At 40.6% G+C, this 17,607-nt stretch overlaps 1 protein-coding gene across 1 annotated transcript in view; it reads left to right on the forward strand.

Moving 5' to 3' along the window:
* The window catches only part of LOC134870897 (glutamate receptor ionotropic, NMDA 2C-like), a 43,873-nt gene that overhangs the window by 20,875 nt on the left and 5,391 nt on the right, over nucleotides 1–17,607 (forward strand). Inside the window, exons 7-15 of the mRNA XM_063893406.1 lie at nucleotides 67–181; nucleotides 3,373–3,584; nucleotides 10,253–10,270; nucleotides 10,673–10,841; nucleotides 12,229–12,382; nucleotides 12,858–12,983; nucleotides 13,634–13,863; nucleotides 16,420–16,580; nucleotides 17,241–17,428. Of these exons, the coding sequence (XP_063749476.1) occupies nucleotides 67–181; nucleotides 3,373–3,584; nucleotides 10,253–10,270; nucleotides 10,673–10,841; nucleotides 12,229–12,382; nucleotides 12,858–12,983; nucleotides 13,634–13,863; nucleotides 16,420–16,580; nucleotides 17,241–17,428 (1,373 nt within the window). The remainder of the gene's footprint in view (nucleotides 1–66; nucleotides 182–3,372; nucleotides 3,585–10,252; nucleotides 10,271–10,672; nucleotides 10,842–12,228; nucleotides 12,383–12,857; nucleotides 12,984–13,633; nucleotides 13,864–16,419; nucleotides 16,581–17,240; nucleotides 17,429–17,607) is intronic.

A 17,607-nucleotide genomic window follows, 5' to 3' on the forward strand; every position in this document is an offset into this window, starting at 1 on the left:
TAAATCATAGTCCTTGATTGCGTACAACATACTTTTTGCATGACTTTATGTTTGTGTGGGTCGCAGGCACATGCTGAATGTGACATGGGAAAGGAAAGATCTGTCATTCAATGGCCAAGGCTTCCTCACCAATCCTTCGATGGTCCTCGTTGCTTTGGACCGCGACAGACTTTGGGATAAGGTACTGGGCAGCAGATACTGAATCACACAAACATGCTGGCGTGATGGCACAAGAGCAATGAGATGTTTGTCCTGTTATGTGCCCATATACTGCATATACAGAGGACTTGTATAACGAGATATATGACGGATACACAGATTAATTAGGCTGAGAGTGACATTTGCAAAGACAGTTAACATGTTCTACTTGCAATATACCCAGGGATGATCAAACAACTGCCATTGGAGTGCGTTGATACTGATATAATCTTTCGTAGGAGCATCTTTTTTATGATCTCTAAATGTGAAGTTGTGTTTGACATCAAAAATAATGATATTCTCAGAAAGTGTAAGTCGCATTGAATATTTATGAGAATATGTGTATCATTTTTGTGTTCAGATTTGATTCAGTTATATGATTTTTTTACCCAAATTACAGCAATTGGGCTCTACGGTTTCTTTAAGTATCTTAATTGCTTCCTTATGCTGTGTGTCACATCCACTGCTGCAGCTCCAACTGTGCTGACCATGGCGGTGAACCGGCACAAAAAGCGGGACAAACTACAAAACAATATCTTCCCGTTGTTTTTAGAACCCAAGTGTAACCTGTATTTGAACCCCACACAGTTTCTATCCTCACATCTGTCTCTTTAACCCCTCCACCCCTTTTCTTGCTGTCGCTGTGGAGACATCAAGATGCGTTCTTGACTTGAACAATTGATCACAAGATAACTCCTCAATCACTCTGAACCTCACCAATAGATGTTATTTGAAGGTACAAGTGTAGGCGTACATTTAAATCAATAATGTTTTGTGTCTGTGTGTTTCCTCTCGAAGCCAGTCTCTAAGTCCGGTTTTATTGTCGCCATGCTTTGCAATTTTCTTACGAATTTTCAATCCCTTTTACACACAAGCAAACACACACACATTTTTCAAAGCCTGAGGGTGTATTGAAAAAGTTCGACTAAATAGAGAGACCTGAACGTAATCTCACAGCTACAGTTGAACTCATTTATTTTTGGCCTGGAAAGACCAACCTACTTCATCAATGTCACCTCCTGGCTGGTGTGTAGGTCTGCGTGTGTGTATGAACATAGACATGTAATTGTGCTGAAGTGGGGTTTTGTTTTGGTGTGTGGTAGATTTTAAGGTAGCAGCCAACACTTCATGTATTCCGTATGTCCACATGTTGAAGTGTAGACGTACTGCTGTTGTGGAAACACAGACACTATCGACAACAAGAGGTCACTTTAAACAAGTGTCTCTACTAATCTCTCCTTCATTACTCTGTTCTCTTCGTTCTGATCCTTGATTTAGTGAATTAAAATGGAAAAAATGAACAATTAATGACAGTAGAGTTTTTCAGTTATTGGTGATTCTACTTTTAAGACAGATATTTAGAATAGATGTGATCTTTATTGCCCTCAAAGAGGAAATTCATTTTGTTCAGGTTAGTACCAAACCAACAGTGGTACAATAAATATCATTACTTAATATCAATCTCAGGAAACATTAACATTTTATGTTACATTACAGCCATGGCAAGGCAGACTACGTAGAAGAAATCATCCAAACTCAGGAGTATATCCCTTTCAAACGGATAACTTACAATCAGTGCAACAGTACAAGTCCTCAGAGATGTGTTTTTTGTATGCTAGCAAAGGTTGCTGGGATAAGGTCTGAAAAGGTAGATTTTTACCCTGCAGTGGGCAATGGGCAGTGACTCTGCAGTCCTGACTACAGCAAGGAGCTCATTCCACCAGTGAGAAGAGCCATGACCGAGATAAGCATACACAGGTTTTACGAGTAATGGTTCCCTTCACTGCCCTGTAGGCCAACACTGGAGTTTTGAACTGGATGAAACAGGGAGCCAGCGTAGTGAATGGAGAAGAGGGATTCTGGATTCGCTGCAGAGGTCTGATGAGACCATGACTGAGAAATGTTTACCTAAAAATTTGAGAAAATCTATGATGTCCAATATGTGTGCCCTAGGAAGAAGCTTCACATCTAAGGAAAAAACAAGTTATCCTGCATTAACTTTGATTTTTAACATGCAGTATTGGGGACATTACTTAGATTTTCATACTGTATTTTAACCCAGTATCCAAGAGTCAATAACAGTTTGGCACCAAATGACAGAGCTTCTACTTAAGATGCTCTATGAGAGGAAGCAACATCCTGTAAAAAGACAGATTGAAACGAGTGATCTTCACAACTGGCATTTCTGCGTTACCGTCTTTCACAGATGGTGTGTAGAAAAAAATCACAGTCTCGCACAACATACTGTACCTTCATGCAGATTTGTAAATCATCCATGCAGGACGAAGGAAGCATGAGCGAGCAGAAGAACACATCAAGAGCGGGTATGAATAAGAGCTCTCATTAAAGCTGTAAGGGAGTAAATTTCACATGCAGTAAGTCAGCGCTGGCTGAGCTCACCATGGCTCATTAGGTTGGGTTGATATGACAAACAGTCCTGGCTCTCACAGAGATGGTTTCCCTGAGTTTAGTGTTGACATCGATGGGATTATTCTCTGTGTGATGTGACAATATACCACAATTCTGGTCCCAAGTGGCTCCCTCCGACATTGAAAAACTCAATTTACCTCTTTTTTTCTCTTGGCTACAGTATATTTCAGTCTGTCAGCAAATCTGTTTGCCGATCACAGTTGAGCACGCATTCCAATTATTCAAGTAGCTCTACAAATAGCAGCAAATATTTGAAAAGTACAAAGACTTAAAAACACAAATCATTAACACTACTAATTAACAGTTCCAATTTATGAACAGTGACATTTCAATTTGTTATTCACTTGAAAAGAAAACGAATAATTGAATAATCATTCAACAAAAAGAACACAGATTGAAGGCAACACATCTTGGGATGTATAATTAATATAATGCAGTTGGTATGCTCTTTGTTTTATATTCAGCTTTTTTCTCAAATTATCTAACTCAAACGCTCTTAATTCTTTCATACATTAATGAACTAGGCCTATACTCTTCTTTCATCATCTAATCCTCTTCCTCCAGTTCAGTACATGCTAATTTCTCTTTTTTAAATAAAATAGAAAATGCATTCGTCCTGTGAAGTATGGAGAGACAAGAAAGGTGAAGAGAGAAGAGGTTGATATGCAGATCAGGTCGAGGGTGAGATTCAAACACATGTGCGGGATATCACTGAGGTTTTTGTCTCTCCCCCTCCCTCTTCAGGTTGGAACGTTCGCCCGAGGGATCCTTCAGGTTCGGTACCCGGTTTGGCCTCGATATGGCAGCTTTCTGGAGCAGGTGTCCGATGACCGCCACCTAACTGTGGCCACGCTGGAGGAGCATCCCTTCGTCATGGTGGAGAACGTGGACCCGGGCACTGGTACATGTGTCCGCAACACAGTGCCCTGTAGGCGCCAGTCCAATCAAACAGGAAGGTACGCAAAGCAAAACATTTGTTAAAGTGGACCTTCCACTAAAAAAACTTTTTCCCTTGTTGTTTTTGACATAAGATAGGTCAATATGAGTTTGTGAATTATGGTCGGTTTGAAAACTATGAAACTTGTCTTCTGTATGCAATAGCCAATGAAAGAAAATAGGCGGAAGATATGGGCCAATCTGAAGTCTCCGTCAGTGTGTCGTAGCAAAGCTTAATTATTATTCATGGCTCCGCCCACTTGGTTTTGTAACCGCCCATAGAATTTTTGACAGAACCAGGTAGAACGAAATCTGGTTACTAGCAGACCCGCTTTTCAGACGCAGATGAATTGTGGAGCTGTTGTGGGAATTGAGCCGCAAGCACACTGCTTGCTTCGGCAAAGCAGAAAGCTAACGCTATAAACGCTACGCTACCAAGCTTTCAGGCTGTATGCAAACTAACTTTACCTGAACTGCAGAAATACGGCGATGGTTTTTCATCACAACACGTTAACCTCTTAAGCCCAGACGCAGCAACTTGTAAGAAACAGCGTCTCAGAGCATGTTAACATTTAACAACCTATTAATGTGGCATACCCACTTAACGGGAAGAAACTCAGCTACCAGACCATATCAACCATTTTTACCAAAACGAACAAAATTCCAACACCAAGCGTCTAAATCAGCACTGAACGAAAACAAGCAAGCGCTACATAGCACCGAGTGAGCTACAGCGATTATTTGACTTCACGCTATCTGCACTAACCACATTTCATATGCAGCCTGAGATTCCGTGGGTTCCATTGGTATAAGTGTGATCACTGTATGAACAAAACTCACTGAACTAGCAGCCAAGAAAGAGCGAGAAAACTGTTTCACTTTACAGAGCCATAGCTATAAACAGTCTTTGCTGTTTGTGATCAAACGCTGCTGAAGGTCATACAAACGCTGCTGAAGGTTAACCCGATGTCTCTGTTTCACTTTGAAAAGATTACTGATAATCTGTCATTATTTATTTGTAATAAACTGGTACGGCGCAACCAGCGATGCCATTTTTTTCAGTTTTTTTCAGGGGCGGGACATTTGACAAATCTCTAAGCGGATGACCAATCACAACAGAGTGGCCAGCTAACCAATCAGAGCAGAGTGCGCTTTTTCAAAGGTGGGGGAATGGGCTCTTCAGAACGTTTTCAGAAGGAGTGAAAAGTGATCATTTATTACGGGCAGTGTGAGGAAAATAAAGCGCTTTTTCAACATTAAAGAATGAAAACATGTCATAGTGGAGCAACAAAATACATATGAGGACCTGAAAAGTAGCATGATAGGGGACCTTTAAACCTGCACGAACATACAAACTAAACAGTTAGACGCAGAGATGGCTTGGTATTGCACCCTGACCCTGATACTTTCTGGGGTATCAGAAATGGTCCAGTATCCCAATGTTGTATTGTATATTGGTCAGGCTAAGAGTCTTGTATACGTTTTGTGTTTTTGTCAGAAGAGGGCATCATAAAATCCTGAATGTAAGTTTGAGGAAGGTGTAATTGTCTTAAAGTAGTAACATTATGCCAGCATGCCAATGGATCATGTGTCATGCGGTGTTCAGGTTGGTTAGTAAACGTGGATCGTATATGTTTGCGTCTTTCAGTATGATTCTGTGACAATCAAAAATGTTACATTGCTTCTCCGACAATTTTCTATTATAAGTTGTATCATATTACTCTAACAACAGAATCACAGCGTCCACATTATCAGATTCAGTTTACTCCATTGATGGAAATATAGTTCTAGGTTCAAACTTTCTATGATTCCTAGAATAGATCACCTCTCAAAGTCTATTTTGTCCAGAAACTCCAGAACAAGCGATGGAGTGGTCCTTGAGTTGAGATTATTTTGTTAGCTGCTGTTTTTAAAAGGAATACTTCATTCAAAAAAAGACTATTTGTGAATCAATTACCAAACCCCTTGTTACCTTGCATTCTTAAAGAAAACTTGTCTTGCATGTCATCTCGGTAAATAAACATTGGATGAAATTGTTGATAAATTGAAGTTAATGGTGGCAGCGTAAACAGCTAAACCAAAAACCTTCATTTTCCCCACATCATATATATTTGATAAGAAATATTAAGATTGTAATGACATTTTGATGATAAAGTTGCCAACAGGCTATCTTTGTTTAGCAACACTTTAACTGCCAAAATAAATGGATTTCAAAACTTATTTATAATGTCATCACGAGTACTGAAACATTTCAAATGATACGCAGTCATAAACACAGACACCTGCCCCCTCCCTCTCTGTTTCTCTGCCCCAGTTTAGTTCAGAGTCGACACTGCAAACCTCCACACTTCATTAAGCACAAAGTAATTGTGTGTGTTGAGTGTCTAAGCACCTTAAAAACACACCTCTGGTATCAAACACAGAGCGCAGCATGGCAGAAGACAGCCATTAAACAGCTATTATCTCTAACTATGTACAACTGGTGCTCTTCAGGAATGCACAATGTCTTCATTGTGTTCAAACAATAAAAGTTCAAGACTGTCATAAATGTAATTGCATCGTAAAACTATTGTCAATTATTATAACTGTATTGTTTGACATTAACAACTGGAGAACTCCCACATACAGATCATATTTTTATTTGGGGAAATCCTGCTAAAATCAATCGTATCTATCCTCAAAGATGAAGAATGGGATGTCAAAGTATCACTCTAAGCCATGTTTGACTTGTTCCTGAATCTGCTGAAGCAAACTGTTTTAGAGTTGTTTTAAAATATTATGTATATATATATATATATATATATATATATAGATATATAGATAAACTCATGGCCAACTTTCTGTCTTTCTCTTGAAATCCTCTTTGACATGACGTGTCACCTTTTTTCCGATCAATGGTTCGAGGATACATGCGACCGAAATGGGATTTCTCCGCAGGGTGGCTGGCATCTCCCTTAGGGATAAGGTGAGAAGTTCAGTCATCCGGGAGGGACTCGGAGTAGAACCGCTGATCCTTCGGGTTGAAAGGAGCCAGTTGAGGTGGTTCGGGCACCTAGTGAGGATGCCACCTGGGCGCCTCCCTAGGGAGGTGTTCCAGGCACGTCCAGCTGGGAAGAGACCGAGGGGTAGACCTAGGACCAGGTGGAGGGATTATATCTCTTCGCTGACCTGGGAACACCTTGGAATCCCCCAAGTCAGAGCTGGTTGATGTGGCCAGGGAAAGGAAAGTTTGGGGCTCTCTGCTGGAGCTGTTCCCTCCGCGACCCGTACGGAAAAGCGGGACAAGATGGATGGATGGATGGTTCGTTCTAAGTATACATGTAATATTTTTAGATGGCTTTTTTTCATTAAAAACTTGGACTTATGAGAAGTGCATGGCCAGTGACACCTCAGAATTTAGAGTTTCCCATTTGCATTTGAAAATCAGTTCTTTGCAAATGATATTTGAGACAAAGTGTGCCTAAAACCTGCTGTGTTGGAATAATTCATCAGAGGTGGCACAAGTTTCTGATCACAGACACATTGTTGTGTTTCTGCTTGGATCCTCCAAGAAAGCATTAATGATTTATTCCTATGTATTTATTTCAAAGTGGTTTTCTTTGTTGGTCCGTGTGAAAGGAAATGCTAATTCTTAATTACTCTTTTTATGGTGTTCTCTATTATATGCGTGAATATTTACGACATCTAGATTAGGTTTCTAAAGGCTTTCATGTTGCATTTTCTATGGACAATAACTTGTGCAATTGAAAAGTTGAGATGTGCTTCACCAACCAACCATCATTATGGACTTTAAGGAAACCAGAATAAAATGTTAATTTAATGCAATGAATTTTCCATTTTCTGTGGCTGCTTGCGACTTGTAGAATATTTGGCTTGCCGATGTTGGGAGTACAGCACACCAGAAGGAAAGTGCCCACATTCACACATGGTTAATAAATCCTCTGAAGCAGGAGAGCATACTGTCAAGCATATCAAGAGATGTGGGAATAATAAGAAAACACTCAATTTGCTGCCAGTTCTGCACCTTTTAATGCCACAACCACCACACCTCAGAGCGCTGATTTGGTAATTTATTTAAGGGCTCAACCCAACCTTGACCTACAGTATATCTCCTCTATGCACTCAGGAGTTTTGTTATTTCCAACTTTAAGTCTCACTGGAGGATTTCTTTGTGCTTGTTATTGATTGTGTTATGTATTTATGCTGCTATGCTGTTTGCTTATCACATAGAGTTTACCAAAGAACCAGACCAATTTGCCGCAGTATACTGAAACATGCTTCTTTTGAAGAAAACATTTGGCCACGCTGCACATTGTCAAACAAATTCAGACCAAATACAACCAGCCGCACATGCAACCTTCCTGCATCTTAAGATTTACCACATTACAACATATTTAAGCACAAAATACATGAAACTGTGCAAAAAAACATGGTAAAACATTGATTCATTCTTAAAATACTCAAAATTGATACTGCTGTCATAACTGTCTGTTAAATATGAAGCCACATTTAATGCAGTTAGCTTAATTAGCATAAAATAAATAAGCTAGCGTGTTTCTGTCCCAATGTAAAAAATCTGCCTTTTAGCCAAATAAATCTTAGTTGAAGGATTTTTTTCTGACCTTTAGACAAAACCAGGCTAGCAACATAGGGTTAGAGTTAGGGTTATGCTCTTCATGCTAAGGTAAGCTAACAAGCTGCTGGCTACAGCTTCATATACAACACACAGATATGAAACTGACATCAATTCTCCTCTAAAATTGAAAGAAAGTCAATTAAAAAATCTCTTTAGTTTTTGTTTTGATGCAGGATGTTGTGTTATGGACTGTGTTGTAACCTATAGCCAGCAAGTCACACATGGACCACCATAAGCTGTGTTGAACATTTATATATTTAATGTCTAATACATTTTTTATCACACAACAGAAAGAAACCATACCCCGTAAATGCCATGTTAATGTGCCATTTATTCCACATGTATCTGCGAGTGTGTGTGTGTGTGTCTGTTAGAATGTATCAGTTATGCAGATTGCAGAGCTGACCATGGCTGGCATATTAATTATGGAGAGAGATATGTAGCGGCTGTTGTTGGGCGCGACGGCACATTGATTGCCAGTAAAGAAGATTTATTTGTTCAACATGGGGACATCTGTCATAGCATGGGACAATGTTATCCCATCCTTCCCTCTTTCTGTTTCTCTTTCACCATTTCTCTCAGGCTGGCATGTCCTATTTGGAAGTTTACCAACAAACAGGGAGAAGAAGAGAGGCAGAGAGGACTGGCTGCTATATTAATCAGTTAATCTTGGTGTGTGGCCTGAGCAGCTTCCCCGCAGAGCAGATGTTTAGCGAAATTAGAACTTTTTTTGTCTTGCTCATTAAAAAATCATTTTCTTTGGACAGATGATGGCCTCATTTGCCAGAAAGCTGAGCCTACCTCTGCGCTGATTAGGGAGCAGGAATTCTTCTCTAAAATGTCTCACTCTGGATAACAGTTGTTGATAAATTAAGGATAAGGTCAAGGAAAGATCTATGTTATGGCAAGTATTCCATACTAACAGTTAAGAAACTAAAACACTTAACCCAAGGAAAAAGGGAGACCATCACCTTGACCGCACCATTTTTCTACATAAAGGGTGCCTAACTGCCTGTACTGGCTCTTGGCATTGGGAGTAAAACTCTGAATAAACTGGATGTATTTGTGTCCTTTTGGATGCGGGCTCCTTTTAATGGTTTGGTCATTTCTGTTTGAATTAAAGAAATCATCATGCTATAGTATACTGTCATTTTTTTCGTCAATAGTTTGCTTGAATATTTTTGACAACAGGAATTTAACATGACAGTTTCCCTATTACTGTTTACTGTATTTCCCTCTCATCATTCTTAAATTATCACATTGGTGGTGATTTCAATTATTCTCCTTCATCTCTTCGTTTCCCTCAATCTTTGTCACTTTGCTCTGTCCATCTTTCTCTCCAAACAAAACCCCGTCCTGTCAGGCAGTGTGTGGTTGTTGGCCGTGTGTTTCCTGTCTACAGCTCACCTGAGAATCCTCCTCCCTCCGGTCTAACTCCCTCATGGCACTTTCCTCCACGTTGCACTAGTTTTTCTAGGCATTTTTTGAAGAACACAACACAACTGCTGCTCATCCTCCAAGGACACTATACTACATGTGTATGTGTGTCGGAGAGACACGGCCCAATATAAGTGTGTCTGCGTGTGTGTATAATGAGGACAGGTGGTCAGCTCCTGCAGCAATTAATTAACACAGCGTTTATCTGAGCTATTGACTCCTGTGAAAGAAGCGAGCCTTTCAAAAACACTTCAAATTTCTCAAAAATGAACTGTTAAGCTGTTGAGAATAATCAACTTGAATGTTAATTACTCATTTGACTCTTTCTCATTCAGTGTATCCTTCATTTATTCATTCACATGATTTTTTTAATGATCTTTTTAAACGCTCTTTGGCTCTTAACTAATTGACATGCTGAGGTTATCTTGACACACACACACAGTTTTAGGGCCTCCACTTTGGTTTTTTTAAAAAAGAGTTTTGCCAATGTCCTTTTCAATCTGTATGCTTTTAACTTTCATCGTCCTCTGTTTTAATGTCTTGTCATTTTTTATTTGATTATTTCTTCACCATTTTCTGTCTTTCTGCTCTCTTTTTCTACACCCCATTAAGTAGCGAGGACACAGAGATGAAGTAAGTGTCTCTCACATGCTACACACCTTAATGGCCTTTGATTAGAGGCCATCACATTCACTCATGCATCTCTGTCACACTACCTCTGTCTGTATTTGTGTGTGTTTGCAACTATTCTCTGTCTCCTCCGTCTCCATCGACAACTTGTTAACAGACATTGATTTTAGCTAATGAACCAGCCATTGCTTGCCCTTCACTTCGCTGCTGTAGACAAGAGTCACTGTCAGAACGAGAGCACACAACTATTTAGCACGCACTCTCTTGAGTGAAGCGAAACAATAGCTTAAGTCTAGGAAGCTAAATATAGTCCCAGCAGCCAGACAGGACTTTTTTTACCAAAATATTTTGAAAACTATCACTGCATTTATTGTGTAACGCTGCTTATTCTCATCTTTTTTCCAGTGCCATCGGCCTTGCAGAGTCCTACACCAAACTGTGCTGCAAGGGCTTTTGCATAGATATCCTGAAGAAGCTGTCCCGTACCATCAAGTTCTCATATGACCTCTACTTAGTCACCAATGGAAAACACGGCAAGCTGGTCCGTGGTACTTGGAACGGCATGATTGGGGAGGTAAGACTGAGGGCTGAGCTATTTAAGGAAGGATAAATCCCTGAATGCAGCAGCTGGTGCAGCTGGGTTGAGTCGCTTAGTGTTCATCTACAGACAATTATTAGATCAAGGTGCTTTAAAATGTTCATCCACAGATCTAACCCAAAGAATTGTTGCTTTGGGTTATGACATGCAACGAGTACATTAGAGCTTGTGTGCAGTAAACTCGACGCCGAATCACTCATGAAACCCCAAATAATCCTATTGGGGTCAATGTAAACATATATATATATATATATGTATTCAAATAGCAAGGAAATTAAAAAAATATATCTTTAAAAAAACCTTCTGTGGCCATGAATTGATCAAAATGTAGTCAAAATACAAAATCACACAACAAAAGCCAAAGTTTCACATTTTACATACAGTGTTATTAATGTTGTATTGAAATGTTGATGATAAAAGGCAGCAAGCTTTAATTAGCTGCTGTCTAATAGATGTAGTGATCTAAGCATTTTAAAGCTGTACAGAAGGATAGTAGATTTGCATTACACAATTTAAGGAGCGCCTTGTACTGTTGGGAGATGGCAGTAATGATGCACAGCGTCTGGAGTGACAGCACTGCATGGCAGGGAGAAATTCTTTGATGGGTTTTGGCTTGGTCAGTGGTGTGAGGCCTTGCATGCACATATGGAGCGACGCTTTTCTTCCACACAGCGAGCCACATCAAACGCAGCTGCATCTGAAAGTGAGGCACCCTGAACAGGTGTTCCTCAGGAGAGCCTTATTGCTTGTGTTTCTGTTCCTGCAGGGGCTTTGTCAGTCAGTGTGTGTGTGTGTGTGTGTGTGTGTGTGTGTGTGTGTGTGTGTGTGTGTGTGTGTGTGTGTGTGTGTGTGTGTGTGTGTGTGTTCTACATTTATAAAAACGTATTTCTTTCTGCAAAATTCCTCCTTTTTGGAAAAGAGGTCTTGGATCTAAACACTCCTGAGATGCAGCATGCTCTCTCTCTGGATGCTAGGATGATGAGAAAAATATGTTTGTATTTTAGCAGACAGTCCTGATAAGAGTCAAGCCTTATTGTTGGTTAGATAGATAGATAGCGTATAGAGCACAACTGCATTGCTGCACTGTGGCTTCAATGTCTAAAAAGGATTGCTCATGAAATTCAGAATTTGCTCTCATTCCAGCAACGAAGAGCTTGGCAGTTTGTCCTCCGGGACACTAGGAAGTTGTGATAAAGTAAACCCATTCAGGCATATTTTGCAGAATTATACAGTCACCAAAATAGTCTGGTACAGATGCAAAATAAAAACAAGAAAAGCATGTTTTTAGACCTCTGACTTTGATTAATTCCTCACAATTTTTCCACAGTGTTTTACTTAATAATTGTTATGTCTTTCTTCTCAGGTTGTGTACAGGCGAGCTGACATGGCTATTGGCTCTCTCACTATCAACGAGGAGCGTTCAGAAATAATCGACTTCTCCGTGCCGTTTGTTGAGACGGGCATTAGTGTCATGGTAGCCCGCAGCAATGGCACAGTTTCCCCATCTGCCTTTCTCGGTGAGCAAAAAACAATTGCTTTTTTTTTTAGACCCATTAGTTAGTTAAATCCCATCATAACTTTTCTGTTGTACGATGTACAGTGAGTGTCAGCCAATGTTGCTGCAATCTTCTGCCACAACACTTTCTCCCAGGTTGGCCTACTTAAAGGAGTTCTATCTCTGCAGACGCTTCAGGAAACTTCCCATTAAGCTTTTATCCCGGCGATAACTGTATCCTACAACTAAATCCCCTTACGTGCAGCACACACACCCAAATCCCTTTTCCAAACCCCAAACAAGAAAATTCAGCACAAAATCCTGAACAGTGTAATTCTGTCTTCTCATTTTCTCATCTTGCTATCCTCCAACCACACATGGTGTCCCCCATCACAGGCCGAGGTTTTGAAGCAGGACGTACAAAAGAGAATTACTTTAATCCTTCATGTTTGTTTCCTTTACTTCTTCTCCGCCTCCTCCTTCTTCTCCTCCTCTAGAGCCCTACAGCCCAGCAGTGTGGGTCATGATGTTTGTGATGTGCCTGACCGTGGTGGCTGTGACAGTTTTTGTGTTCGAGTACTTAAGTCCAGTCGGCTACAACCGCAGTCTGGTCAGCGCCAAAAGTAAGTTTTTAACCTCTTGTTTCACTTATGGTGCCATGTATTAATGCTTCAAGGAGAAATTATGACTACAGACGTAAAAAGGAGACAAGAAAGGTGCATATTCAACCAACACATTACCATGTAGGTAGTAGTTTCTTGGGCATAAATACATTAAAAATGTGCCTCTAACAAAGCCCTTCGCTGTTAGCCTGCATTCGCAATGCTAAATCCAGCCGCGTCCGCATGTCCAGCAATGTTAAGAGTGTTCTACAGGATTTTGAGGAGGGGCCTAATAAATCCCAGAATGCAGCGCTGACAGAGCGTGCCTCGTCTCTGGATACGAAAGGTCATTTTCTTGTTTTAATTAGCATTGGTCGCCGCGCTAATCGAAGTGTGATTGATGGTGGTGGAACCCTCCGTTGCTGCACATGAGCAACAGTGGCAGAGAGCGATGGAAGCGAGGCTGAAACTGTGAAATTGTTCCAATGTTTGGAAGTTCTCCGAAGGGCGTGAGGTGGCTCATGAATGATTCAGATTGTGTTGGTTTTACATTTATACCTACCGTAAAGGCTTTTCATGGAATTCCTCATGTCTAAAGATGTGTCAATATTGAAGACTTTTTTTGTTGCAGAAACAGCCCCTCTGACTCCCTCCTCCCTCTGTTTCCTCAGCTCCTGGTGGCCCAACATTCACCATCGGGAAGTCGGTGTGGCTGCTGTGGGGTATTGTCTTTAACAACTCGGTCCCCATTGAAAACCCTAAAGGAACGACCAGTAAGATCATGGTCCTGGTCTGGGCCTTCTTTGCTGTCATCTTCCTGGCTTCCTACACTGCCAACCTGGCTGCCTTTATGATCCAGGAGCAATATATCGACACAGTGTCTGGGCTCTCTGACAAGAAGGTAAGAGACTGAATAAACAACACTTAGAATAATAACCTGAGTGATTATGAGGAGGGACAGTTCACTGAAAGTTGACAAACATACAGAGAGCATGTGGAGCTGTGAGATACCATGTCTTTGTCTTTGAACCCAGCTACATCATCTCCTTTTCTCTCTGTTCATCACTCTGCATCCACTAATAAACCATGAACCGAAGAAAGACAAAAGACTTACTGAAGGCCTTCAAGATTAAGTCAAGTAAAAGTACTTTGTTGTGAAAGCCTCTGTCCTCTTCCTATCAGTGGGGAGCCCAGTGGCATGAATGACTAATCAATTACTGCCTTCTGTCAATACAGATGGTGTCTGAGTCTCAGCTTGTCCTGTCTGTCTTTCGGTCTGTATATCAATTTTCCCCCTGTGCCGTCTCCATCTCCTGACTCGCTTACACTGTTAAAACAAGATGGTGAAATGTCAAGCACTTAAAAAAAGTCAAGCCAGAGAGAAAAAAAACAACACCTACAGTACGGTCTTTTTTACCACCTAATTGTGTGGAGAGGACACACAAACAAACACACACACTTACACACTAAGCCTCCGAGCATTTTCATACTTCATAGAAAGCGAAAAACAACTCCCTGGCAGGGATCAGCAGCGCCACCTCAGTGATCTGTGGTTGTATTAGCTGACTAAATTAACTTTATGCAGATGCTTTTTGTCCCACAGCATAAAGGACTAATATAAATTACCCAGCACAACACAACCTCAACTGCCCCTTATTTCTACGATCCTACACGACAGAGGATTAGGCGGGTTTAGGTTGTGGGCTTGCTGGGTTCCCATCTCGCAGGTTTAAAGGATAAGGCATGTGTTTTTCTATATTTTCCATATAGTAAATAAACGGCATGAAAAGAGGAAAATCGATGTGTGTTATCTTCAATACCTAGCTTCCCACCAGTGACTATATCCGGTTACAAAGTAGAACTGCTGAAAACTATTAAATGCATGCATATATATTTTTTAAAACAGAGACTCAATCCATAAGGGACCTGAGGATACTCAGAGCCTGATCTGAATAGACACAAGATAATTCAATATTATTCAAAGTCCGGTCTACCATAACAGACCTCAAAAGATTGGAAATGTCAACATTGGCAGCAGCATAATGCAACACCAATTACGGTCATCCCCAGTTTGCTTTTTTTCCTAGGGCAAAAAAAGTGTTGATAATGCCTTTTTTGTGCTCAAAGCAGGACTCATAAAGACACTAAATTGATATCCACTTCATTTGTTCCTCCATCAATTACATTGAATTTCCTTTCGAAAGGAATCCCTTTCAGTCACAGGAACAGTTACATCCTTTTTTTATTGTTCACATCTTGTGAGTGAAAATTGAAATAAGATAGAAGTGAAAAAGAGGACTCTGATGGTTGCTTTTGTTAGGACAGCTGATTATCAAAAAAACAAAAGGATGTAAAGCATCTGAACTAAATCCATTAGAGTTGCAGCTGAAGAGTGATTATATCACGCACATGCACACACCCACTCACACACTCACAATTTTGATTGGCCCATTCCTTTTCAAAAGGCTCAAAAGGTCAGTGCCATACACAAGATGAATAGATCTTTCCTGTTTACAGTCTCATTGAGCTCTAACAGACGTCCTTCATCCTGCATTAATTGTGAAATGCAGCTTCGATCGGGTACAGATTGAACTGGATTAGAATTATATGTTGGCAGCAAGATGATTCAAACAGATGTGTGTACTGATCAGATTTAATCAAACGGAGGTGAGCTGAACGGTGTACTGGCCGCTCAAACAGCATTGAGTTTGGCTGCTAATTAAATCACCCATGGAAAAGAAATGGAATTACTCTAAAATGGATTTCATTTAACTGAGTAGTCCCTCGTCCTCTTTACTCCTCTCCAACCCATTTCTTCATTCTCTTCTGTGTTTTGCTTTCTCGTGCGCTTTCCTTTTTATTCTTCTTTACCCTCCCTTTTTCTTTTTCCTTCCCCTTTCCTCCTCTCCTCCTCTTCTTATTTCCTCTAATAATTTACTGTATTCCCCTTGCCTCAATTATATTTCCTCATCTCTTTTGATTACCTAACCTCTTTATTTTCCTTTCTTCTCCACTTTTTTCACTCTCCTCACTTCTGTTTTCCTTTTTGTTCCACTTATCTCCTCTTTTCTCTTTCCTCTCATCGCTTCTCCTCTTCCACTTGCCTTCTTCTTTTTCCCCCCTCTTATCCTTTTTCGTCTTTGTTTCTTTGCTCTCTGACTATTTAATTATCCCTATTCTACCCTCTGCTCTTCTTCTCTTCTGTTTCCACCCATTTTCCTCTTTTTTTGGCCTTCTTTTATGTCATCTTCTTCTTGCCCCCATCTTCCCCTATTCTGCTATCGCTCCCTTCAGTTTCTCTCCTCTCCTTTTATTTTATCCTTACTCCCTTCTGTCTCTCCCCCCTTGTCACTACCAAACTTCTTCTCTTACTTCCCTCTATTTTCTTGTTTCCTTCTCCTCATCTCTCATATCTTCTCCCCCCTTTCCTTTCCTCTCATCCCTTGTCTCCCTACAGTTCCAGAAACCACACGAGCATTATCCTCCTTTTCGCTTTGGGACGGTTCCGAACGGGAGCACAGAGAGGAACATCCGCAGCAATTACCCCGACATGCACATGCACATGATGAAATACAACCAGAAGGGGGTGGAAGAAGCTCTAGAAAGCCTGAAAACCGGGTACCGTTTTACTTATTTTTTTTACTTTGTTATACAATTAAGATAAGAGGCTATTTTTAACTGACCCTCCTGCTAAGAAGATCTGAGGCACATTTCATAAGTCATAATGATAATAATTTGGGTGACACAGCAGAGATTTGATGTTCTTTATGATGTAGCATTTATTTGTGATCAGGCCGATTTGATGGGTGTATTTTTAGATGAAAGAATATCAAGCCTAGTGCAGCCTTGTATAAAAAAAGTGCTGTCAAACATCAAATCTTCACTTAAAACAAGCCCAAAACATTTGATGGGATTTACACATATTGAGCATAAGGTAGAGATTGTGTACACTCTCTTTTAATGATCTCTTTTGTGATAAAGCTATTCATGGTCACAAGAGGTTGAATCCTTAAGACTATGATGATCTTTGTCCTCTAGTTTCCCACCACAGGCTGATCAGTGTTTTCCCTTTTTACTTATCCAAATACATGTCTCGAAACTTCTCACATTGGCACACATTTTGTTCCCACCATTCATGGTCCCCAGAGCATAGGCATAACCACAAATACTGAAGTCTTCCTTAGGACATACATACAATTCTAACATGTGAGTAAGAAATGATTAAACTTTGTATGAGCTAAACCTTTTCTCCGATAAAGATGCTTTATTATGATGCAGGAAACTGGACGCTTTCATCTATGATGCTGCCGTTTTGAACTACATGGCCGGGAAAGATGAGGGCTGCAAGCTGGTGACCATCGGCAGCGGGAAAGTGTTTGCCACCACAGGATATGGCATCGCTCTGCAGAAGGACTCCCGCTGGAAACGGCTTATTGACCTGGCACTGCTGCAGTTCCTTGGAGACGGTGATCCATACCTTACAATATATAATATACAACCTTTGACTGAACACACTCTCACACTGTACACTTTGCAGTATTGTATCTGTTTGTGTTTCTTCTTCTCTAGCTGTGATCTGTTGAACTGGCTTCAGTCCAGTTCAGCGTTTGCTGTGTCAGCAGGGAAGCGGGCTTACAGGGAAGAG

Source organism: Eleginops maclovinus, chromosome 10 (assembly GCF_036324505.1).
Source record: "Eleginops maclovinus isolate JMC-PN-2008 ecotype Puerto Natales chromosome 10, JC_Emac_rtc_rv5, whole genome shotgun sequence".
NCBI lineage: Eukaryota > Metazoa > Chordata > Actinopteri > Perciformes > Eleginopidae > Eleginops > Eleginops maclovinus.